Here is a 26,111-nt window from a genome sequence, read left to right as displayed (position 1 = left end):
TTGTGCAGTTTTATATTGGGAAGACAGGTATAAAATATTAAATGATTCACTGTCACAAAGTAACTTTTATTCTAAAGTTTATGTTTGTGTGTAGATGCTTAATGGTTAGACTGAGTTTAAATGTATCTACTTATGCTGTATGAACACAGTCCAGGATTTGGATTTGTTTATTGCCACGTGTACAGTGAAAAGTATTTTTCTGCATGCAGCCCAAACAGATCATTTCTACATGAAAAGAAAATATATATGAGGGGAGCACAAGGTACACAATGTAAATACAGAGACACCGATTTCATGTGAGAGTACCTTTAAGAAATGGGTATTTATCAGATAGCTGTCGTGGATGTACCTTTACAAAATGGGTGTTTATCAAATAGCTACAGTGATGTCAGAGTGTGGGTGGAGCTGGGCTGTCTGTGTTTTACTTTTGCTTTGAGCTAGCAGCTACAGGGTGTGTTTAGCTTCGTTTTGCAGGTTGTGAGCTGCATCCAGCAAAACAAGGTGAAATTCTGATTTCTTTCTGCATGAAAGGAACGTCTTCAAATCACGTGTTAACCTAAAAGTGATAATGCTCTCAGTAGAGAATTTAAACCTGATGTCTGTGTTGAAGAGGGCATTTGTCTTATGGATGTTACCAGGAAAGATTACGGGTTACTGCATTCTTTGGGAGGAGTTTTTGAGTTGATAGTTGCTAAGATGTTTACTGTTTGTGTTTAAAAATGTTAACTGGATTCATGGAATAAACATTGTTTTTGTTTAAAAATGCTCTTAATTCTCTGGTGCATCACCTGGAAAGTGGGCCCCTGTGCTCCCCATAACCAAAATCTATTCAAAGTTATGGGTCAGGTGAACTCCATGATACACTTTGGGGTTCTCTAAACCCTGGTCCATAATAAAGTGGGGGCTTGAGAGTGATAAAAGTCTATCTATTGGGTGGCTTAGTGAACTTAAAGACAGTGAAGGATGAGCGTATTTGTGGTTGCTTTTCAGGTGGGGTATATCAGTTTAAGTAGGGAGTGTGTTGTGGACAATGGCTTTTTAAGAAGCTGTGAAGTTTGTGGGGGTGGGGACGGTCACATGCAGTACCTTACGAACAGAGACTAAAACAGGCTTTTAGATTTGGCAAAAACATTGCAGTTAACATTACCTGACAGAATGCGAAAAGAAGAGGTGCTTACGGTGCTAGCTGGGCAATTAAAATTGCGTGAGATACAATCTGACTCATGAGGAGTGGCAAAATTTCAGCTACAGATTAAAGAACTGGATTATGCGAAAGAATTAAAGCAGCTTGAATATGCAATGAGGGACAAAAAAAAGGAGAGAGAAGAAAGAAACGAAAAGAATAGCCTGAGCAGAACAAAAAGAAAGAGAAAGGGGGGTACAAATCAGGGAAAAAGAAAAAGTGAGAGAGTTTGAACCTCAGAAAATGGCCATGAAACATGACAGTCAGTTACAATTGGTGGGTGTAAAGGGAAATTTACAGTTGGAGGATAGTGATGAGGATAAAGAGAAAGAGGGTCATAGTCGAAGGCTTGGTGGGGATCTACTAAATATGTCCAAGCATTGCCAAGGTTTGACGAGGAGGAGGTGTAGAAGCTTTTTTCATTTCATTTGAGAAGGTGGCTAAACAAATGAAATGGCCACCGGACATGTGGGTATTGCTGATTCAAAAAAAGCTGGTCGGTAGGGCACGTGAAGTGTTTGCATCACTATCAGAGGAGGTATCTGGGACGTATGAGGAGGTGAAAAAATCCATCTTAGGTGCATATGAACAAGTGCCTGAAGCCTACGGACAAAGGTTTAGAAATTCAAGGTCAAATATATGTGGCGTTTGAAAGGATCCGAGTAATTTTAATAGGTGGATAAGGGCTTTGAAAATAGACCAAACGTATGAAGCCCTCAGAAATTATACTTTTGGAGGAGTTAAAAAATTCAATTCCTGATGTGGTGAGAACTCATGTGGAAGAGCAGAGGGTTAAAACTGCGAGGTTAGCAGCAGAAATGGCATATGAGTATGAATTAGTTCAAAAATCAAAGCTTGGTTTACGACATCAGTTCCAGCCTGTGAGGGATAGAAACTGAGGAAAGAGAAATACTCAAGTGGTAAAGGTAAAGGAGATCTGATGGGAGATAATAAGGAGAGTGTACCTCTGATTAAAAAAGAAATCCAGGAGGGTGGAAGAGACATGAAAAGTTTAAAATGTTTTCATCTGAATAAACTAGGCCATGTAAAGTCACAGTGTTCCTGGTGGAAGAAAAGCACTGGAAAGGCTGATGTGGTAAAACAGGATAAGAGATTGTGGTTTGTTAAAGTGGTAAAGGAAAGCCCAAGTGAAGTGAAGGAGATGCAAAATATTGTACAGCCTGATTAAGAGGTGATTGATAAGAAGGTGCCAGATCTCTTTAACAAATTTACTTGTGTGGGTAAAGTTTACCTATGTGTATCAGAAGGAGCAGGTAAAGAAGTCACAGTTTTAAGAGATACGGGAGCTAGTCAATCTTTAATGGTAAGAGGTGAGGAGTTATGTAGTTTGGGAAGAATTTTGCCAGAAAAGGTGGTAATATGTGGAATTCGGGGTGAGAAGAGTAGTGTCCAATTATATAAGGTAAGATTGGAAAGTCCAGTTAAGAGTGGTGAAGTGGTAGTAGGAATAATAGAGAAACTATCTTGTCCAGGAATACAGTTTATCTTGGGTAATGATATAGCTGGATCGCAGGTGGGAGTGATGCCTACTGTGGTTGATAAGCCAGTGTAAAATCAGACAACTGAAGTGTTGAAGGACAAATATCCTGGGATTTTTCCGGATTGTGTAGTAACAAGGTCGCAAAGTCACAGGTTAAGACAAGGAGAAATCAAAGAGTGAAGATGAAGTTGAAGTTCAATTATCAGAAATAATTTTTGATCAGATGGTTGGAAAAGAACAAGAATAGGTGGAGGATAAGGCGGATATTTTTAGTTCAGGAAAATTGGCGGAGTTACAGCAGAAAGATATACACAGAAGAGGAATCGAAGTGTATACCAGAATGTTATTACCGTAAAAGTGATGTCTTGATGAGAAAATGGAGACCTTTACATATGCAGGTGGGTGAAAAGTGGGCAGAAGTGGGTAGCACGGTAGCATTGTGGATAGCACAATTGCTTCACAGCTCCAGGGTCCCAGGTTCGATTCCGGCTTGGGTCACTGTCTGTGTGGAGTCTGCACGTCCTCCCCGTGTGTGCGTGGGTTTCCTCCGGGTGCTCCGGTTTCCTCCCACAGTCCAAAGATGTGCAGGTTAGGTGGATTGGCCATGATAAATTGCCCTTAGTGTCCAAAATTGCCCTTAGTGTTGGGTGGGGTTACTGGGTTATGGGGATAGGGTGGAGTTGTTGACCTTGGGTAGGGTGCTCTTTCCAAGAGCCGGTGCAGACTCGATGGGCTGAATGGCCTCCTGCACTGTAAATTCTATGATGAAAGTTGTATTGCCGGTAGAAAGGATGTGTTGCGAGTAGCACGTAAGGTACCAGTGGATGGTCATTTGGGAATAAAGACAACTCGTGCTAAAATACAAAAACATTTTTATTGGCCTAGATTACATAAAGATGTAGTTAAAGTTTGTCGATTATGTCACACATATCAAGTGATAGGGAAACATCAGGCAGTGATAAAAACCAACGCCCTTAATACCCTATCCAGCATTTGAGGAACCTTTTACAAGGGTTTTAATTGATTGCGTGGGACCGCTTCCTAAAACAGATATCTTTTGACTATAATGGATGTGTCTACTAGGTTTCCAGAGGCCATTCCAGTATGCAGTATTACAGCTAAAGGGGTTGTAGAGGAGTTACTTAAATTTTTTTTTACCAGTTATGGGCTACCCACAGAAATACAATTGGGTCAAGGATCAAATTTTACCTCCAGGTTATTCAAAGAAGTTATGGATAGTTTAGGAATAAAACAATTTAAATCAACTGCGTACCATCCAGAATTGCAGGGAGCGTTAGAAAGGTGGCATCAGAGATTAAAGACAATGTTGAGGGCTTATTGTTATGATTATCTAGAGGATTGGGATAAACGAATTCCATTTGTACTGTTTGCAATTAGGGATGCACCTAATGAGTCAACCGAATTTAGTCCTTTTGAACTAATTTTTGGTCATGAGGTAAGAGGACCACTTAAATTGATTAAGGAAAAATTGGTGAGTGAGAAATTGGAACTTATATTATTGGATTAATTTTAAGGGAACGATTAAATAGAGCAGGTGAATTGGCTGGACAACATTTAGAAATTGCACAACATGTGATGAAACAGGTAGCGGACAAGAAATCCAAAGTTCTTAGTTTTGCGATTGGAGATAAAGTTTTAGTATTGTTCCCAGTGGTAGGTGAACCTTTAAAAGCTAGGTTTTGTGGACCTTATCAGATTGAAAGGAAATTAAATGAGGTGAATTATGTGATAAGAACGCTGGATAGAAGGAAAACTCACCAAGTGTGTTGTGTGAATATGCTAAAAGTAATTTGAAAGGGAAGGAGAGCAAATGGAGGAGGTTTTAATGATTCTAACTCGGTGACGAACCAAATCCAGATAACTGTGAATTTGACATACCTCAAATGTAATTGGAAAATGAGCATGTTCTTAAAAATTGGGATAAATTGTTGAGTTACCTTCCAGAGGAAAAACGGACTGACCTGAAAGAGTTATTGATATCACATGGACAAGTTTGTGGAGATAGTTGGGAAGCACTAAAATTGCTAACATGATGTAGATGTGGGAAAATGCTGTTCCAATTAAACAACATCCATATAGACTTAACCCTTTAAAATTGGAACAGGTTAACAAACAAATTGAGAGTATGCTTCAAAATGGCATAATTGAAGTGAGTTGCAGCCAATGTAGCTCACCTATAGTGATGGTACCAAAACCAGACGGTACCCAACGGTTGTGTGTGGACTATAGAAAGGTTAATGCAGTTACAAGAATGGACTCTTATCCTATCCCACGTTTGGAGGATTGCATTTAGAAGGTGGGACAATCAGCTTTTATTTCCAAACTGGATTTACTTAAAGGTTACTCGCAGGTACCTTTATCCGAAATGGTGAAGGAGATTTCAGCTTTTGTGACTCCAGATGGTATATACCAATTCAAAGTTATGCCACTTGGCATGAAAAACGCCCCAGCTACATTTCAGCGCTTAATTAACAAAGTTTCAGGATTACCCAATTGTATAGTATACATCAACGAACAAGTAATTTACAGTTAGACATAGAAGGAACATTTACAGCATCTGATGGAGTTATTCGATTGACTTCAGGAGGCGGCTTGGTGGTAAACCTGACCAAAAGTGAATTTAGAAAAGCCCAAGTCACTTTATTGGGCCATATAATCGGACAGGGTTGAATGGTCCCACGGGATGTGAAAACAAACGTTATTGAGGAGTTTCCAATACCCTGGACACAAAGGAAAATAATATGATTTCTTGGCATGAGGTATTATCTACCAGAAATTTGTGCCGAACTTTAGCAGTGTGGTTGCTCCACTGATAGACTTGCTAAGAAAGTGCAGCAAATTTAAGTGAACAGCGGACTGTCAACAGGCATTTGACTGCCTGACTGCTGTGTTAGCCAATGCTCCTGTGTTGGAGAATTACAAGGGACTCTGTGATTGGATTGAACTAATGTATCTGACTTTAAAGAGAAATGCTGAGGCGCAGAGAAATAGATGGATTGTGCAGAGACCTACTTGTCCCAGGAGACTGTCAATCAAGGAGGAGTCCAGATGGAGGAAGAAGAACTAAAATGGACTATGTTGTTATAAATGTTTGCATGTTTTGTTAAAAGAAACGGTATATTCACTGTCAATATTTCTTAAAGGAAAGTGAAAAGGTGAAAAGTGAAACCAACTTGAAGTTTTTTTTAATAAATGTTTTTATTCTCCATTTTCACATTTTCCTTATAAATTTAAACCCCACCCACAGACAGTAAACGGTAACAAATACAAAATCAATCCCCTTAACAATAATAACGATCCCATCCTCCCACCACCCCAAACAACGGCCACCTGTCAATAAATGCATCCAACAAAACAAACCCTCCCACGGTGGAAACAAAAAACAAAGGAGAAAAAGAAAAAAGGAGTCCGGGACCACCCATGGTCACCTTAGAGTCCACTCATCTCCCCCCCCCCCCCCCCCCCCCCCCCACTCCCTCCCCAACTCTCCCAACTCCTCCCGTCCACTGCCTCTTGTAAAACTTCTCCCCCCAACCTCGGTTCCTTCCCCCCAACTTTCCACCCCAGCTAGACCGCTCGGACCCTGTTCTGCCAGGCTCCGATGGCCGCAGCCCCTCCCCCCACCTCACTCCCGTTCACTGGCCGGCTTAAACCGGCCAGCGTGGAGGCCCCCGCCCGGGTCCCTCTTCCCCCTTTTAGCGCACAAACCCCGCATATCCACCTACACCCCAAAGAGCCCTCACTTCGAGTGAAAGTCCCATCACTTCCCTTGTCCAAATATATACAACATTGGCTCCTTTAGCCCATACACCTGCACGCAGTGAAACAAAAAAGAAGAAAATACAGTCATGAGGTTACATCGGCACATGGCCATTTCTCAATTTCTCAGTTCTGCCACAGTCCTTCTGCCTTCGCGAACTCCTCCGTTGCTTCCGCCGTTCTAAAATAAAAGTCCTTGAGCTTGTAAGTCACCCTCGGCTTCGCTGGATATACAATGCTGCACTGCACCGTGCTAATGTACAGTGCCCTCTTCACCCGGTTGAAAGCAGCCCGCCTCCTCGCCAGCGCCACTGTCAAGTCCTGGTATACACGTATATCAGCTCCAGCCCACTGCACCATCCGCTTCTGCTTGGCCCAGCACAGGACCTACTGTACCTATGGAAGCACAGAGTCACTACCCTTGGCAGCTCACTCGCCGATCCAGTTCATATCAGGAGGGATCCTCCCCTCCCCCAATAGTTTCGCCAGCATCGCAGCAAAATACTCAGTCGGCCTCGGCCCTGCAACTCCTTCGGGCAGCCCCACAATCCTCAAATTCTGTCGCCTAGATCTGTTTTCCAGGTCTTCCATTTTTCCTCGCAGATCCTTGTTAATCTCCATCACCTTCCGCATCTCCTTCCCCATTGAGGTAAGTTGATCACCGTGCTGCAATAACGTCTCCTACACTTCCTTCAGCGCCTCCCCTTGCTTCCGCACCTCCTCCACTGCACTCGCCACCGCCGTCGTCACCGGGGAAATCGCCTCCTCCACCAGCACACTCAAACCTCCCTCATCTCCTTCCTCATTGTCTCCATGTATTTTGTAAACTGCCTTTCGAATTCCTCAGCCATCACCTTAGTTATTTCTTCAGCCGTAAGCAATACGGCCTCCCCGGGTGCTCCAGCCTCCATTTTCCTTGGTGACCCTGCAATGACCTTTCTACTCCCCGACGGACTTTCAGCTGTTTTCATAGGCGTTTTTTTACTGGTCCTCGACATATCCCTTCCCTGTGCTTTCTCCTGACCTTTACCGCCTTCGCTGCCCCTAGGACTGGGCGTCAATCCCTGACAATGTCGTTCCCAAACGGGAGCCCTCCAACGCGCGGCTGCCTCCCGCCCGCCGTCACCGGAAGTCTCCAACCATCTTGAAGTTGATGGTTTATTTGTTTTTCTTGGGGGAGCCGTCATGTGAGAGAATTTTTAAGAAATGGGTGTTTATCAAATAGTTGTAGTGATGTCAGAGTGTGAGCGGAGTTGGGCTGTCTGTCTGTTTTACTTTTAGTTTGAGCTACCAGCTACAGTGTGTGTTTAGTTTAGTTTTGCAGATTGGGAGCTGCATCCAGCATAACCCGGTGTAATTCTGATTTCTTTCTGCATGAAAGGACTGTCTTCAAATCCCCTGCTAATTTAAAAGTGATAACTGCTCTCAGTAGAGAATTTAAACCTGATGTCTGTGTTGAAGAGGGTATTTGTCTTATGGATGTTACAAGGAAAGATTAAGGGTTACTTATGGAGTACTGTATTTTGGTGGGGTATTTGAGTTGATAGTTGCTAAGATGTTTACTGGGTGTGTTTAAAAATGTTAACCTGATTCATAGAATAAACATTGTTTTTGTTTAAAGATACTCTTAGTTCTCTGGTGCATCACACCTGTAAAGTAGGCCCTTGTGCTCCCCATAACCAAAATCTATTCAAAGTTATGGGTCAGGTGAATCCCATGATACACTTTGGGGTTCCTTAAACCCTGGTCCGTAATACCGGCATTGGGTGAAGCATACAGGAGTGTAGTATTAATCAGTTCAGTCCATAAGAGGGTCGTTTAGGAGTCTGGTAACAGCGGGGAAGAAGCTGTTTTTGAATCTGTTTGTGCGTGTTCTCAGACTTTTGTATCTTCTGCCTGATCCAGGTTACAACTGAATACAAATGGAGCTTCTTGGAGCATAACAGTGTATTTTTGGAGCTGAGACTTGCACTTATCAAAACACAGTTTTACAGTTGAGATTTAGTGGCAGTCCAAAAATTTGAAATGAGTATGGCTTTCATATGGTACATTGCTTTAGAAAGTGATCTCGCTGATGCCATAACATGAATAATGCGACCAGCCGAGTCTTTGCAAAATGTAGATGCTGCACTATTTGGGTAACAAACTGTTGCATTCTTTTTTTAAAAATAAATTTAGAGTACCCAATGTTTTTTTTTTCCAATTAAGGGGAAATTTAGCGTGGCCAATCCACCTACCCTGTACATCTTTGTTTTGTGGGGTTGAAACCCACGCAGACACGGGGAGAATATGCAAACTCCATACGGGCAGTGACCCAGAGCCGGGATCGAACCTGGGACCTCGGCGGCTGAGGCAGCCGTACTAAACATTGCGCCACCGTGCTACCACCGTTGCATTCTCAATTCCTACATTTGATTTTTACCTGGGTATGAGTTAAGTACATTGTGAAACCTTGCTTTTTGTCATTATCTAGTTAAATGGAATTGTCAAATCACCTACTCGTGAACAGTTCTCCATAACACATGTAAATTCTGTAGCCTATCATATGTATTTTTGGAGCAAGGTGTCAACAGTGTTTTTTCTACAATAAATATTCTGCTTTGCTTTACTAATCCTTAGGACTTTTATACATACTATATTCTTGTGTTCGGAACTTCTAAGAAATCCAGATTTCCAGTGAACAGAAACACAGGACCATAGACATTTTGTCCACGTCAGCCCTTTGCTAGAGCAATCTAAAATTAATCTCACTGCTACATGCTCTCCATAGAGACATGCATGATCCTCTGAAAAGATGCAGTGGTCCCTGCCTCAAGCATCCCCTTGTCAGAGTGATCTATCCTTTAGAATTCAATGTAAAGAATAATTTCCATACCTCTTTATTTGATTTTTTTTCATGACCATGTTAAATTTTTTTTACCCCCAGCCAAAGAACTTAGTTTTCCCTATTCAATCTATCAAAACGCCTCAGAAATTTAAGTGTCTAATAAATCTCTCCGGTCACTGACGCCAAAATCGCGTTCGGCGACCAGCCGGCGAATCCGAGTTCCTGACCAAATCAGGGTCGGTGCCGCTTTCACGGCCGAAGGGGGGGACTATTTGCGGGCCGGGTCTGTGAGTGGCAGGCACCATGCACATGAGCGACCACGAATTCTCAGGGTGCTAACCACTGTGCTACTGTTGCTCGTTATGCTCTCTCCTTAATTGGCTCTGTTTATGGCAGTTAATATGGTCACCGTCCTTAATTCTAATTATGTTCGCTCAAGAGTCGCCAGGTATCTTTTCGATACCGCCACAAAGTTCAAAACCGAATACTGATCAAAGACCAGTTAATAAGTTCAAAATCAATACTCATTTATTTACACACAGTCAATTATACTCATGCACAAACTCTACTAACTAAACTATCACTACTACTAAAAGCCTATACTTAGCTTCGGGTGCCCACTCAGTCAGAGGAACAATGGCCGTTGTCCGGTTCTGAGGCTGCTGGCATCGAACTTGTATAGAATAGTAGCTAGGAGCATCTATCTCGTAGCGTGCATTGACTTTGGACTTACTTATCTGGTGCAGCTGCTAGGCATGTGTCTCGCTGCTGAGAACCAAGGCCAAGAAGAACGATTCTTGCTTGGGGCTTCTTTTTATACCCCAAAGGGGCTTCGCGCGCTTCTGGGTGGGCCTTGAACTTGGCCCCAATTAATTGGACCATAGCCTAATCATCGGTATTGATTTTCTCCAATAAAGGGGTGGCTGCCTGATCGCTGGGCCGTCCTTAGGTGACCATTGACATGCTTTGTTTTAGTCTCCTCTGGCGCCGGGGTGTCTGCTTTGGTATCGTTTGCTTAAATGTTTCTCTTTTGTCCCTGGAGATAGCTCATTAGTATGCTCATGGCTTTGCAGTATCGGTCTTGTTTGGGAGCTGCAAACTACAATCCACAGACAAACCTTGCACCTGCTTGCTTTCTTAGCATTGTCCAATTTTCCTTTCATTCTCTGCATGTGTCCATTTTGTAATCGGGACGTGGCCACCCCAGGTGGCTACATTACCGTGCGTCTTAATTTCACACACTTATGTGAGACTTTGTCGAAAGCTTTCTGGAAGCCCAAATAAACAACATCCACTGGATCATCTTGTCAACTCCACTGGTTACGATTTCCGGTGGCGACTATGCTGTGAACAATCGCACATTTAGCAGCTCCTGCCATTGGTGGTTTTTTGATGGCTTTTCAGCTGGATTTTTGCGGACATTTTTTCTGACATAAGTGGATAAAAGTGAGAGGAAAAGAAGGTGACCCCTATCCTGTGGAATTATGCTCGAAAAATAATCGCAAAAGAAGGCATCAAAAGTTGGTTGGAAGTGAGGATCTGAGCTTGATGGCTGCAATGGCAGAGAAGCGAAATTCGGCCTCGTCGGCTCAATGGTCGATGGATCAGTTGGTTACATACCTGGATGAGAAGTTCGTTCGGCACCGTAAGGAGTGTGCGGAGGATCTGACCAAGGTGGTAGCCTCGATTAAGGAGGCTGTCGACCGGATGGAGATGATAGTGAAGTCCCAGGGGCAATCGATCCAAAATCTACAGGAGCAGGCGACGTAACAAGAGGAGCAGTCCACTGCAATGGCACTGCAAATTGGCATTATACAGGATCGGCAAAAGCGGCTGCTGGAAAAAGTGGAGGACCTGGAGAATCGTTCCCGCGGGCAGAACGTTCGTATTGTCGGTCTCCCAGAAGGAAAGGAAGGATCGGATGCCAGTGCATATGTTGTGAAGATGTTCGAGAAAATGATGGGGGCAGAGGCGTTCGACAGGCCGTTGGAGGTGGACTGGGCTCACAGAGCACTTATGCGCAAGCCCCAGGGTCGTGAGCCCCCGAGGGCGTTGGTGGTGAGGCTGCACCGATTCCTGGACAAGGAACGCATCATGAGATGGGCTAGGGAGACGAAACGGTTCGTATGGGAAGAAGCTGAGATCCGGGTCTACCAAGACTTCGGAGTAGGACTTGCTAAGAGGAGGACAAGTTTTAATAAAGTTAAAGCTGCGTTGTATGCAAAGGGAATAAAATTTGGACTAATCTACGCCTTTGGGTAACCTACGAGGAACGGGAACTATATTTTGGCTTGCCGGAAGAAGTGGCGGGCTTTATGAAAGACAACAACCTGGGAGGCCCATAAGGACCTAATAAAAAGAGAAAACTGATCGGTAGCGATTTAAATCAAAAAGTTCTGTGGTGCACTGTAACTTGAGTTGTGATGACCAGAACGAGAAGGTTTTTTTTTTGGGAGTTATCTGACTTTGACCTTTCAGTTTATGTACTCGGGTACAGTTTTTTCCTTTTTGTTTGTGTTTGTAAAAAAAGGGAAAAAAGAAAAGAAGGGAGGGGGGTGAAGAAATGTTTTCAAATTAAGATGGTCTAGTGGGGGAAAGACACCTGTTTGAGTTTTTACATGCATAATTTGTTTCTGTCTCTCCATTTATCCTGTTTGTTTACACTTGCATTGTTTGGGGCTCTGTTTGATGGTGATGGGATCGATAAGATGTTGTAAAGGGGGAGGGGTGGGCCGTTGAGCTTGGACCTTAAATGGATGGTGTTTTTGCTTTTTGCTCTTGGTGCTATTGTTTTGAAAAGCTATGGAGGAGTTTGAGCTACCCTGTGGGAATGGGTTTTGATATCTTCAGGTCCGGGACTTTGTCCGGAGGCAGGCTCCAAGCCTCCCTCGCCTCCCCCTGAGGGGACTACAGGATAAGGTGATGTCAAAAACAGGGGTTGGAAAGGGGAGGATTTCGGAGATATACAAGGAATTGATGGAGTGGGAGGGGGCCCCAATCAGGGAGATGAAGTGGAAGTGGGAAGAGGAGCTAGGAAGAGAGCTGGAAATGGAAAAGTGGGAAAAAGCCTTGAAAATAGTTAATTCATCATCATCCTGTGCCAGACTTAGCCTGATCCAGTTCAAAATGGTCCACAGGGCCCACATGACGGTAGCCCGGATGAGCAGGTTCTTTGAGGAGGTGGAGGATAGGTGTGGGGGTAGTCCAGCTAACCATGTACATATGTCCGCAGTTGAGGGGATTCCAGTAGATTTGTCAAGTGTGAAAAGGGAAATCATGCTTGACGAATCTACTGGAATTCTTCAAGGATGTAACCAGTGGAGTTTGTTTTTAGAAAATATTTTATTGAAGCATTTGAAATTTTCACAGTTTAACACATTAACATTTCTTTTTTTTAATAAACAATTTTATTGAGGTAGTTTTTGGCTTTATAAACAGTTACAGACATCATCAGAAAGGAAGCAAAAAAGGCAAAAATGTGCAAACATCCATGTACTTTCAATACTTCCATCGTACCGTATTGCACAAGCCCGCTCCCCTCCCACCCGTACTACCCGCCATATTTTCCCTCCTACTCTACTCTACCCCCCCCCCCCCACCCCCCTGCTGACGCTCACTCTCCCGCAAAGAAGTCAATAAATGGTTGCCACCTTCGGGTGAACCCCTGCACAGATCCCCTCAAGGCGAACTTAATTTTTTCCATCCCCAGGAAACTTGACATGTCCGCAAGCCACCACTCAGTCTTCGGGGGTTTTGAGTCCCTCCACGCCAATAATATTCGTCGCCGGGCTATCAGGGAAGCAAAGGCCAGCACATCGGCCGCTTTCTCCCCCTGGGTCTTCCGAAACCCCAAAAATTGCCACCCCTGGACTCATCACCACCCTTGTTTTTAGCACCTGGGACATGACCCCCGCAAATCCCTCCCAGTACCCCCTCAGCTCAGGGCATGCCCAAAACATGTGCACATGGTTCGCTGGTCCTCCCGCGCACCTAGCGCATTTGTCCTCTATCCCGAAAAATTTGCTCATCCGAGCCACCGTCATATGGGCCCGGTGAACGACCTTAAATTGGATCAACCCGAGCCTAGCACATGTCGCGGTCGAGTTTACCCTACTCAGGGCCTCTGCCCACAGCCCATCCTCCATTTCCACGCCTAGCTCCTCCTCCCATTTAAGTTTCAGTTCCTCTGTCTGGGACCCTTCCTCCCTCATGAGCACCTTATAAATACCCGAGACTCTACCCTCCCCTTGGTCCCTCCCAGAGACTATTCTGTCTAGGATCCCCATTGGCGGGAGGCGCGGGAAAGATGGGACCTGTCTACGAACAAAGTCCCGCAACTGTAGGTATCTAAAATCATTTCCCCTTACCAACCCAAATTTCTCCTCCAAGCTCCTCAAACTCGCGAAGCTCCCTTCCAGGAACATATCACCCACCCTTCCCGCCCCTGCTCGCCGCCATACTCGGAACCCCCCATCCATACTGCCGGGGGCAAACCGATGGTTGTCGCAGATTGGCGCCCAGACAGACGCCCCCATCTCCCCCACATGCCTCCTCCACTGGCCCCATATCCGCAGGCTCGCCACCACTACCGGGCTGGTGGTGTACTTGGCCGGCGGCAGCGGTAGAGGAGCCGTGACCAGGGCTTCCAAACTGGAGCCCCTGCACGAAGCCGCCTCCACCCGCTCCCAAATAGACCCCGTACCCACCATCCACTTCCTTATCATAGCGATGTTGGCCGCCCAGTAATAATTGACCAGACTCGGCAACGCCAGCCCCCCCTCGCTGCGGTTCCTCTCCAACATCGCCTTCTTCACCCGCGGAGACCTTCCCGCCCAGACAAAGCTCATGATCAGCCCGTTAACTCTTTTGAAGAAGGACTGTGGGATAAAGATCGGGAGGCACTGAAAAATAAACAAAAATCGAGGGAGGATTGTCATCTTTACAGTCTGCACCCTCCCTGCCAGCGACAGCGGGAGTGCATCCCATCTCCGAAACTCTCCCTTCATTTGCTCCACCACCCTGGCCAAATTTAACTTATGCAGCCTGCCCCAGTCTCGTGCCACCTGGATTCCCAAATACCGGAAATTTTCCTCAACTAACCTAAACGGTAGCCCTCTCAATCTGTTCTCCTGGCCCCTTGCCTGTACCACAAACATTTCACTCTTGACCGTATTTAATTTGTATCCTGAGAACTGGCCGAACTCCCTCAGCATTCCCAGTATAGTTCCCATCCCGGCCACTGGGTCCGACACGTACAGGAGCAGGTCGTCTGCATAAAGAGAAACCCTGTGTTCAACCCCGCCCCTCACCATCCCCTTCCAACCCTCTGCGGCTCTCAGCGCAATCGCCAGCGGCTCTATGGCCAGCGCAAACAGCAGCGGGGAGAGCGGGCAGCCCTGCCTGGTCCCTAGGTACAACCTAAAGTACTCCGACACTTCTCTGTTGGTCCTGACGCTGGCCCTCGGGGCCTGATATAATAATTTGATCCAATCCACCAATCCCTCCCCGAACCCAAACCGTCCGAGCACCTCCCATAGATATTCCCACTCCACCCGGTCAAAGGCCTTCTCGGCGTCCATAGCCACCACTACCTCCACCTCTCTACCCGCCGGGGGCATCATTATCACATTGAGCAATCTCCTCAGATTGGCCGCCAACTGCCTACCTTTCACGAACCCCGTTTGATCCTCCCCAATCACCTCCGGTACACAGTCCTCCATTCTACCCGCCAGTACCTTTGCCAGGAGCTTGGCATCTACATTAATCAGGGAGATTGGCCTGTAAGACCCGCACACCTCCGGGTCTTTACCCCGCTTTAATATCAGAGATATGGTGGCTTGTGACATCGTCGGCGGCAGGGTCCCTCTGTCCCTTGCCTCATTGAAAACCCTCGCCAAGACCGGGCCCACCAGCTCCGAGAACTTCCTATAAAACTCTACTGGGTATCCATCCGGCCCCGGGGACTTCCCCGACTGCATGGCCTTTAGGCCCCCCAATACCTCCTCTACTCTAATCGGGGCCCCAGCTCTTCCACTCGCCCCCCCCCCCCCCCCAACTGTTGGGAATGTTAACCCATCCAGAAACCTTTTCATCCCCTCCGGTTCTTCTGGCGGCTCCGAAGTATACAGCTTACGATAGAAGTCCCGGAATACCCTATTCAATTCTGCCGGATCCTCCACTTTGTGCCCCCCCTCGTCCCTCACTCTACCTATTTCCCTGGCCGCCTCCCTCCTCCTAAGTTGCTGCGCTAACAGTCCGCTAGCCTTTTCCCCATACTCGTACACCACTCCCCTCGCCTTCCTAAGCTGTTCCACTGCCCTGCTCGTGGATAGTGCCCCCAGTTCCGCCTGTAGCCTCTGCCTCTCCCTGAGTAAAACCTCCCCCGGGGACTCCGCGTGCTCTTCATCTATCCGGCCCATTTCCCTGACCAATCTATCCATCTCTGCCCGGTCTGCCTTGGCTCTATGGGCCCCAATTGAAATCAGCTCCCCCCGCACTACTGCCTTTAGCGCCTCCCACACGGTCGCCGCTGAGACCTCCCCAGTGTCATTCACCTGCAGGTAATTTTTTATACATTTCCGAAGCCTCTCGCAGATCCCCTCCTCCGACAGCAGTCCCACATCTAGCCTCCATTGCGGGCGTTGATAACTCGCTCCCCCGAACTGCAGGTCCACCGAATGCGGGGCATGGTCTGAAATGGTAATTGCTGAGTATTCCGTGTTCTTTACCTCCCCCCTACAGTCCCTGCTTAGCACAAAGAAATCTATCCTGGAATATACTTTGTGGACGTGCGAGTAAAACGAGTAGCCCCTTCCTGTTGGCTGTCCCTCTCTCCAGGGGTCCACTGCCCCCATTTGCTCCATAAACCCTTTCAGCTCCCTTGCCATTGCTGAGAGTCTACCCGTTCTGGGACACGACCGATTCAAAGTCGGGTCAAGGACCATGTTAAAGTCCCCTCCCATTATTAGCCTGCGAGAATCCAAGTCCGGGATCTTCCCCAGCACCCTTTTAATGGAGTCCACGTCATCCCAGTTCGGGGCATATATATTCACCAGCACCACTCTTCTCCCCTCCAGCCTGCCCCGTACCATCAGGTATCTGCCCCCCCTGTCTGCGGATATGCCCTCTGCCTCAAATTGCACGCGCTTGTTGATCATGATTGCCACCCCTCTGGACTTCGAGTCCAAGTCCGAGTGGAAGACCTGGCTAATCCAGCCCTTCCTTAGCCTGGTCTGGTCTGACACTTTCAGATGTGTCTCCTGCAACATAATTACGTCCGCCCTCCGGGCCCGCAAGTGCGCGAACACCCGCGCCCTCTTAACCGGCCCATTCAGTCCCTTGACGTTCCAGGTGATCAGCCTGGTCGGGGGGCACATCCCACCCCCCCCCACCCCGCCGGTCAGCCATAGCCTTTCTCGGGCCGGCCCCTGACCCGTGCGTCGCGCCCTTCCTGGCCCGCCCTATAGCTGCCTCCACCCTCGACCTCCTTTCCAGTGCCTATTTCAAGTCCCTCTCCCGTCAGCAGAACAACCCCCCCCTCCCCTAACCACATCCCCCGATACCCCCACCCCTGCCATCTACTGGCTGTAGCTTCCCCCCCCATCTGACTTCCTTGACTAGCCAATCTTCTAGCCTGGTGACTCAACACTCCGGCGCCTTCCTGTCCCATTCCCCTTGTTTCCCCGCCCTCCTCCCCACCCACTGGGGCAAGCCGGCTCCAGTGTCTTCCGCGAGCTGCACAAAAAGCCCAAACAGAAAAAAAAAAGGGAAAAAACATAGAAAAAAGAGAAAAAGCACATAAATGTCCATGAACAAAGGAAAGAGTCTCAAATGTTCCGCTTGGCCCCATTGGCCCAGCAAACCGTTGAGCAGCAGTCCAGGCACATTCGGCGTTCCTCCCCACAGAAATCCTCGGGCCCTAACTCGCGTCCTTGGGGCCTCCTTTCGGGACCAGCCCCAGGTCCCTCACAAAATCCATCGCTTCTTCGGGCTCGGAAAAGTAGTGGTGTTGACCCTGGTGCGTGACCCATAGCCGAGCTGGGAACAGCAGACCAAACTTCACGTGCTTCTTGAACAGCACCTCCTTGACATTCTTAAAGGCTGCTCGCCGCCGAGCCACCTCCTGGCTTAGGTCCTGATAGATGCGGAGAACACTGTTATTCCACGTGCTGCTCCTGGCGCTCTTTGCCCACTGCAGCACCCGCTCCTTGTCCACGAACCTGTGGAACCTAATCACCATCGGGCGGGGGTGTCCGCCCAGCCGCCCCTGCCTTGCCTGCACCCTGTGTGCCCCCTCCAGCTCCAGCGGTCGCGGAAAGGCTTCGGCCCCCATCAGCTGCTTCAGCAGGTCTGCTACAAACGCTGCAGCATCAGCTCCCTCCGCCCCCTCCGGGAGGCCGACCATCCTCAGATTGTTCCTGTGGACTCTATTCTCCAGCTCCTCCACTCTGTCCAGCAGTCTTCTCTGCCGCTCTTTCAGGCCGTCCACTTCTAGCGCTGCAACCGTTTGCGCATCCGCCTGCTCCTCCACCGCCTCTCCCAGCTCCTTAACTTTAACATCCTGGGCGTCCAGCCTCTGGTTCAGCTGATCCACCGCTTTCTGGATTGGGTCCAAGCTGTCCCGCTTCAGCGCTTCAAAACTGGACTTCATTACCTGGAGCATGTTATCCAGCGCCAGCTGGATTGCTGAGTCCGGGTTCCGTGTGTCCGCCATCTTAGGTCCCAGGTAATTTTCTTCCGGTCCTTGTCTCTGTCCCTTTTTCTCCTTCTTCTTCTGCTTTCTGGAATCCCGCTGTTCCATGTGCCGCAGCCCGCTCCTCAGCGCCTCCGCTGCCGCTTTCCTTCGCCCAGCTCCTTCAATTTTACCTCCTGGGCATCTGAAGTGGGTCCAAGCTGTCCCTCCTCAGCAACTCCAAACTTTTTTTTCCCTTTGTCCTGGAGGAAGGAAGGTCCGTGGGTCCGCCATCTTACCCTGCAGGTCAGCTTCCTCCTTCTCTCTCTCTCTCCTTCTTCCTCACCTGCTGGCCTCCCACACTTACATCATCTGCAGCCCGCTCTCCTCCTCTGTTCCAGGCAGCCTTTCTGCCGCCTCCGTAGTCCCGCTATCGCGGGGAAACAGCTGTTCCAGCCGGCCGGAGTGAGAGCCCGCCGAATGTGCGGCTCACCCGGACATCGCCGCCACCGGAAGTCAACACATTAACATTTCTTAAACAACCGCGTGAGCCAACACATGTAAAAAAAAACATAATGTGCCCAACTGCTCGTGCCCTATTTCCTAACTACCCTTATACAGTAGTCCCCCTTTATAACGCGGGTGTTGGGGTCCAAAACAGCCACCCGCGTTGCATCCGAGCCGCAGATATCCACGATGGGGGTTTTAAATTTATTTAAAAATCTATGCATGCGCTTCCCATTGTGAGTCTACGGGGCGGGGGGAGAGGTCAGACCCCCGTAGACTCTCAATGGGAAGCGCATGCATAGATTTTTTAATAAATTTAAAACCCCCATCGTGGATCTAATTAAAACAACCCACAGAAACTTACCAGGAACTTACAAGGTCTTGCTGTCTGCGCCCCATCTGCCGCACGTGCTTGCACCCTGCGCTGCATGTCAGTTTCAAAGGCAAGGCTGGGATTCAGTTTTAGGTGTCAGGGCTGTCAACTTGGTGGTTTGGGAACAAGTGGCAGGGGGGTGTCGCATCTCTCCTCGGTCCCAAACCCCTGCAGTTCAGGCCTTTCTCCACACCGCCGCCCCCCCCCCCCCCCCCCCCCCCCCCCCCCCCCCCCCCCCCCCCCCCCCCACCCTACCTCAACCACTATGGAGGTACCAGCTGTAGCTCTGCACTATCCACTTCTGGACGCTGTGTGAGCTGCTCCTCTCTCACTGAATCTCCCTCCAATCAGCCGGCAGTGTCAATTTCAGCGGCCGGCTCACTTTGATCCGGAGAGGGAAGCTGACAGTTGGGGTCCATAAGCCCCCCCCCCGCCGTATATCGCGAACCGCGGTATTGTGGAGCGCGGTATAACGGGGGACTACTGTACTGAGTTCCCTGTCCTTATCTAACACTGCCATGCCTCCTATTTTCTTCTCCTCCCCTTCTTGTCCCCTTACTGCTGACGTTCAATTTTCTTTGAAGAAGTCGATGAACGGTTGCCATCTCTGGGCGAACCCCTGAGTTGATCCTGTCAAGGTGAACTTGATTTTTTCCAGGCTGAGAAACCCAGCCATATCGCTGACCCACACACCTGACTTCGGGGGCTCCGAGTCCCTCCATCCCAGCAAAATCCGTCTCCGGGCTACCAAGGAGGAGAAGGCCAGGACATCGGCCTTCCTCCTCCCCTTGGCCAGTTCTGGACTCGTGGGTACCCTCCCTTCCAGAATGTAGATTATCAGGCCCTGGGGATTTATCGGCCTTCAATCAATTTCTCAGCGCGTTTCCCTACTAATGCTGATTTCCTTAAGTTCCCCAACAGTTCTGATATGTTTATTTCCTCCTTGGTGAAGACCGAACCAAAGTATATATTTAGTTGGTCAACCATTTCTTTATTCCCCATTATAAATTCCTCTGTTTCTGACTGTAAGGGACCAGCATTTGTCTTCACCAATCTTTTTCTCTTCACATACCTATAGAAGCTTTTACAGTCAGTTTTTATTTTCCCTATAAGTTTTTATGTGTACTACCTAACCTGCACATCTTTGGACTGTGGGAGGAAACCGGAGCACCCGGAGGAAATCCACGTACATATGGTGAGAACGTGCAGACTCCGCACAGACAGTGACCCAAGATGGGAATCGAACCTGAGACCCATAGTCATCTTGCATCAAAAGGAATGGGATAGATAACATTGAGGTTCTAGAATGATGCTTTGCACCTTCCCAATCTAATTATGTTGCTGTTTAACTAGTTTTTTACAATGCAAAGAGAAATATGTTATATCAGGGGTTACCAAACTGGTTTCTGTGGGACCTCTTCCGGCCCCAAGACTGGGGCTCGCTGAGGGGAGCCGGGGCTGCTGGTCCCCGTCAGGCGAGCCGGGGCCCGCCGAGGGGAGCCCCGGGGCCTGCCGAGGTGAGCCGCAGGAAAAGGTTGGGAACATCTATGTTATATATTTTTTTAAAAACTTATTAGGAGAGAAAAAAAAGTTGAATTAATTATTTTTTTTGTCTTATCCTCTCCGGGCTCCGACTTTCAGGCTGTTTCTTAATCGCGGTCCCCACTCCTCCTCCACGTGCGGCACACCGGGACCAGTCTCTCCCCTCTCGCCTCTTTTTCCCCTCTTCAGCTCCGTGGAACAGAGCTTTGGCATCTGGGTAGGGCGTGGGAGGCGGGGCTGATTTCGCGGGACTTTAGTTTTTTTAAAGACTCGCCGGGAAACCCCCTGAAAAAATCGCCGATTTTGTGGACCTGCGGGAGCCTCTTTGCTGTGGCCGCACTGTCCGCGAATGCCACCGGAAGTCCCTCTACGTCATATTGTAACAAATCCTTTAAATGAGAATCAAACCTAGACATTCTGGCTTTTTGCTACTTGAAATTGTGATCATTATAATCCAATGTTCATTTACAACAAAATGGCACTTAAAAATAAATAGTTGGAGCACGGGATAGGTGAGGTGTAGACATTCTAATAGATTAAATAGCAAATTAAAAGTATCTGTGCTTAATTCCAGCACATTTTATTTTAATGTAATTTAAATAGTGAAATCTTGATAATGTGGTCATCTAAGTTGTGTCTTTTTTCTTTAACATAATAAAAGGTTGTTTGATGCTGTTTTCCTAATCCCTACCCTTTAAAACAATTTGTGCTACTGAGAAACTCCTGTTAACTCAATAGGCCGCACCGCAACTTCCACTCTGGTGATTGTTCTGTAATTAATAAAGCAATTATATCAAGTCCATTTCAGCACAACATAAAATTGCTGTATCAACACCAGGATTCAACTAAAGTGAGAACTTGTAACGGAGGCATAACAACTGACATAATAATTTGAAATTAATGAACTAAATGCATTTTTGTATACTTTCCCACAGGTGAGCATCACCCACATTGTATAAACACTATAACTCATAATTCTTCATAAATACTTGCCATGTTTATAGAATTATCCAAGAAATGGAAATAAACTCATCTGTTGAAGAGATGATACATTAAATAAAGAACTAGTTACAACAAAATTGATATTTTTGTTTTGCTTCTAAATCTATGAACACCAAAATTAGCACCAGAACATATTCAAGAATAGAAACCAGGATTTATTTGCATTCAACCCAACCTATACACATTTGAATTGGAGCACAGGAAAGGTGAGGTGTAGACATTCTATTAGATTAAATAGCAAATTAAAAGTATATGTGCTTTAATTCTAGCACATTTTATTTTAATGTAATTTAAATAGTAAAATCTTGATAATGTGGTCATCTAAGTTGTGTATTTTTTCTTCAACATAATAAAAGGTTGTTTGATGCCATTTTCCTAATCCCTACCCTTTAAAACAATTTGTGGTATGTCCCAAAGTGTACGCTGCTATTACTGCAAATCTCTTGACAGATCACATTTAGGTTTTGTATGGACTATCTGCACGAGCTGTGAAGAACTGCATTCGGTGTTCTGTGCTACGCCTGACAGCCACAGTTCTGTCTTTTTCTTTTGTCTTGAGAAGATGCAGATTGCCAGAGCAGCTTGGTAACTGGGGTTGTGACTCGGCCAGTACTGTGCTTCTATTTACTTTCCTTCCTGCAGTAATGTCAGCTCCTGGATCTACAGAAAGCAGTAAGAGGAACTCCTGTAGGTTAAGCTGCTCATTATTGCCAATTTTTTCTGTGGGTGTTAAACCTTGGTCTGTTTACAGATCGCTGTATTGCATTAGCTTAGCTTGAATGGGGAAGAGTGTTCATTTCAGCTCCTTGTATGTGTGCAGTTTAAGGGAGTGTATATTTAAACAGAAGAAATATTGTAACTCAAAATGTCACTGCTGCATTCATGTGCCATTTCTCGAGTATTCCTTTGGCACTAATATAAAAAGCAAATACCTACATGCAAGTATGTTATACAATGAGGCTGTTTTCAATTCTGATCTGTCATGGAACCTTGATAATACCATCAATGCAATTGATTGTAAATATTTCAATTACCATTCTAATCTGATCAATGAGAATTATTAGTTCAGCAGGAAAAATATAACATAGAATTCAACTTGCTGAAGATTTTTTATTTGGAGGAACATTTAGAAGCATTTGCCATGTAACGGACTGTAGAATTACTTATGAGTATTAGAAAGTGATGTGTGTTGAAAATTGATTTTTATTTTCAGTGACAGAATGGATTGTCTACACTTCAGTGTGTATTATATAGGCTTGACTGCTACAGCAAGGAATGAAACTGCACTTTTGCAGGCCTGGTTGTTGGAACTGTTGGATTGTGAAGTAATTTAGTTAGAGATGAGGGACCGTGGTGTGAGCTGTGACTCAGTTGGGAACATTTTTGAACCCGAGTCAAAACGTTGTGCATCTCGGAGAGAGACTGAACACAATCCAGGCTGCCATCAAGTAGAATCATAGAATCTCTATAGTGCAGAAGGAAGCCATTCGGCCCATTGAGTCTGCACCAACCCTTGGAAAGAGTATCCTACCGAGTCCCATGCCCTGATCCTATCCCAGTAACCCCACCTAACCTTTTGGACACTGAGGGGCAATTTAGTATGGCCATTCCATCTAACCTGCACATCTTTGAACTGTGGGAGGAAACTGGAGCAGCCAGAGGAAACCGCAGACACAGGGAGAAATGCAAACTCCACACAGTCACCTGAGGCCAGAATTGAACCAGGGTCCCTGGCGTTGAGAGGCAGCAGTGCTAACCACTGTACCACCATGTCATTATACTTGAGAAGTGCTGCATTGTTGGAAGAGCTATCCTAAAACCAATGTTTCTCAGAGTGCTGGGATTTGGAGCCTCCTATGTGGGAAACTTATGCCGTTAGCTGCATCTCAACCATTCTGCAGTGCTCCAGAGTAATGTATTTTTTCATCTTTCGATATTCCTTGTACACTTGTGAACACTTTGTATACTAAGGGATGTCTACTCCCTCATACGGATGTTAAAGATCTCATGACACTATTTCAAAGAAGTGGCAATTCTGGCCAATATTTATCCCTCAACCAGCATCACTAAAATAGATGTTCTGGTCATTATCACATTACCATTGGTTGGACCTTGTGTGCAAATTAACTATTTCCTGAACTAAAACACTGACAACATTACAAAACTACTTGCTTAGCTTTCAAGTGTTTTGCATGTGCGGGCTTTGTGAAAGACACTATATAAATAAAAGTTTGTTAGTTCATTCTTTTGACTGTGTTTCTGTGAGAGCTGTAGAGTCCCATTGTTCGGTTTAAAAAAAAAACAAATTTCTTTAAAGATGTCCTTCTGAATCAGAGATGGGGTTTGAAAGCTGCATAATTAGGTCATTTGTGACATTCTTAAATGCAGTGTTTACTTGGGTTAATTTCAATGTCATGTGAATTATGAAAACCCCATGATGCTGAGGACCCGTGTTCGATTCCGGCCCCAGGTCACTCTCCGTGTGGAGTTTGCACATTCTCCCAGTGTGTACTTGGGGCTCACCCCCACAACCCAAAAAGATGTGCAGGGTAGGTGAATTGGTCACGCTAAATTGCCCCTTATTTGGGGGGAAAAAATTGCATACCCCAAATTTATTTATTTAAAAATATTTTTAAATTAAAAAAAGGTATTCAAGGTTTGCATTTCTTATCTCCTCCCTCCCACCACCACCCCACCTCGGTAAGTGCAGATATGAGATTTGTTATTAGTTCAACCCAAAGGAAAACCTCCAGTAAAAGTGTTTAGAAACCTACAGTTTGAATAATATTAGGTGAAGTTATTTAATGATTCATATTAAAGACTACTTCAGATATGTTCCAGTTACTGTTATGATAATAAAAATAGCAAGTTTATTTTGAAATGTGAATTTTATATAATTAACATTTTTACAAACCAGTGAAGCAAAATTCATATGCCTTCACAAATGGCCTAATTGGCATGTAAATCTGAACGTTTGCCACACATTATTCTGTAGTTTCAACTATTTAAATTCTAAGTGCTCACATGTATTCTTTCTTTGCAGTACACTGCCTTTACATGAAGGCTATGGTTAGCGGTACCACTGTATAATCTCACTGTGAAACTAATGACCAGTGCTAAAAGACCTTCTCTTGCTCCTATGCAGGGAAGCCTTCTCTTTGGTGTTGTGTTGTGATAGGACCTTGAGTAGTCCGCTGAATGGTGAATCTGACATCTGCAACTTGCCATGTAGTCCTCCAGAGGTGCTCATATTTTAAAGTTTAATTCTGTCTTTCTGAATACTTTGTGCATTTATCAATGCTTTGCCTATTATGGATCGCATTTACATTATTCTGCTGAATACATTTTGTCCCTCTGTGATGGAGTCACTGTTTTCCCCATTGTTGCAGTATTGTAGTGGCTGCTACCCTGTGACCAGAACTAGTAGAACAAAGCTTTTATTTTACATAGTTTATGCTGAACAAGAGAGGAGACATTGTATTCATGCCGTTTCATGTTGATGTGGAACTAGTCTTGCCTGTAAGATGCAGCACATAAATACAATCATATAAAATTGCCAATTACATAAGCAGGACCATTTTGAATTGTTTTAAAATGTTGAGATTATCATAGAATCATAGAATTTACAGTGCTGAAGGAGGCCATTCGGCCTATCGAGTCTGCACTGGCCCATGGAAAGAGCACCCTACTTAAGCCCGCACCTCCACCCTGTCCCCATAACCCAGTAACCCGACCTACCTTTTTTTGGACACTAAGGGTAATTTAGCATGGCCAATGCACTTAACCTGCACATCTTTGGACTGTGGGAGGAAACCAGAGCACCCGGAGGAAACCCACGCAGTATTGGAGAGAATGTGCAGACTCCGCACAGACAGTGACCCAAGCCAGGAATCGAACCTGGAACCCTGGAGCTGTGAAGTGAAAGTGCTAACCACTGTGCTACCATGCTGTCCATTAGAACATTGATTTCTGTGTTTTGATGAACTTGAATGATTATCATTATTAAACAGAAACCCCAAACACAGTTTACGAATGCACAATTTTAATAGTGCAGAAAGTACTGTTACTCTGCTGCGTAGTAATAACTGTGTGCTAAATTTGAGACTTGAGGAACAGGTCTACAAATTTTGGAGAATGTAAAGTGGGTTTTGACTTGCCACACTTGGATGCCAATAAGAAATAATTACTCATTTTGGTTTTCATTTTTTTCGGTCAGTCCTTCATGCAAGAACCCGGATTAATATACTTCAGCATTTGTTTTTGAAATATCTATTATTACTAGTCAGAACCTCGATAAATCATCTAGGTTTATAACTTTCTATTTCATGGTCCATGCCATGAACCACAAGTATCTGGATTTCTGAAATTTTGATGAATGGCTAGTTATTTAGTAATCATTAACACATGGTGCAGTCTAAATAATAATCTTTATTATTGTCACAAGTAGGCTTACATTAACATTGCAATGAAAATACTGTGAAAATCCCCTAGTCGCCACACTCCGGCGCCTGTTCGGGTTCACAGAGAGAATTCAGAATGTCCAACTCAATTAACAAGCACGCCTTTCAGGACTTGTGGGAGGAAACCGGAGCACCCAGAGGAAACCCACGTAGACACGGGGAGAACGTGTTGATCCGCATAGACAGTGACCCAAGTGGGAATTGAACCTGGGGCACTGGCGCTGTGAAGCAACAGTGCTAACTGCTGTGCTGCAGCGCCGCCCAT

The 26,111-nt window shown here is 46.0% G+C and overlaps 1 protein-coding gene across 3 annotated transcripts in view; it reads left to right on the top strand.

Moving 5' to 3' along the window:
- The window catches only part of dtnbp1a (dystrobrevin binding protein 1a), a 335,730-nt gene that overhangs the window by 133,666 nt on the left and 175,953 nt on the right, over positions 1 to 26,111 (top strand). The window contains exon 8 of one of the 3 annotated variants that reach the window (XM_038797047.1): positions 475 to 501. The exons of the other annotated variants lie outside the window; for them this stretch is intronic. Coding sequence (XP_038652975.1) covers positions 475 to 501 — 27 coding nt within the window. The remainder of the gene's footprint in view (positions 1 to 474; positions 502 to 26,111) is intronic. 3 annotated transcript variants of the gene reach the window in all.

Source organism: Scyliorhinus canicula, chromosome 5 (assembly GCF_902713615.1).
Source record: "Scyliorhinus canicula chromosome 5, sScyCan1.1, whole genome shotgun sequence".
NCBI classification, from domain to species: Eukaryota; Metazoa; Chordata; class Chondrichthyes; order Carcharhiniformes; family Scyliorhinidae; genus Scyliorhinus; species Scyliorhinus canicula.
The sequence above is the reverse complement of the archived record's forward strand: the minus strand, read 5'-3'. Positions and strand labels throughout refer to the sequence as shown.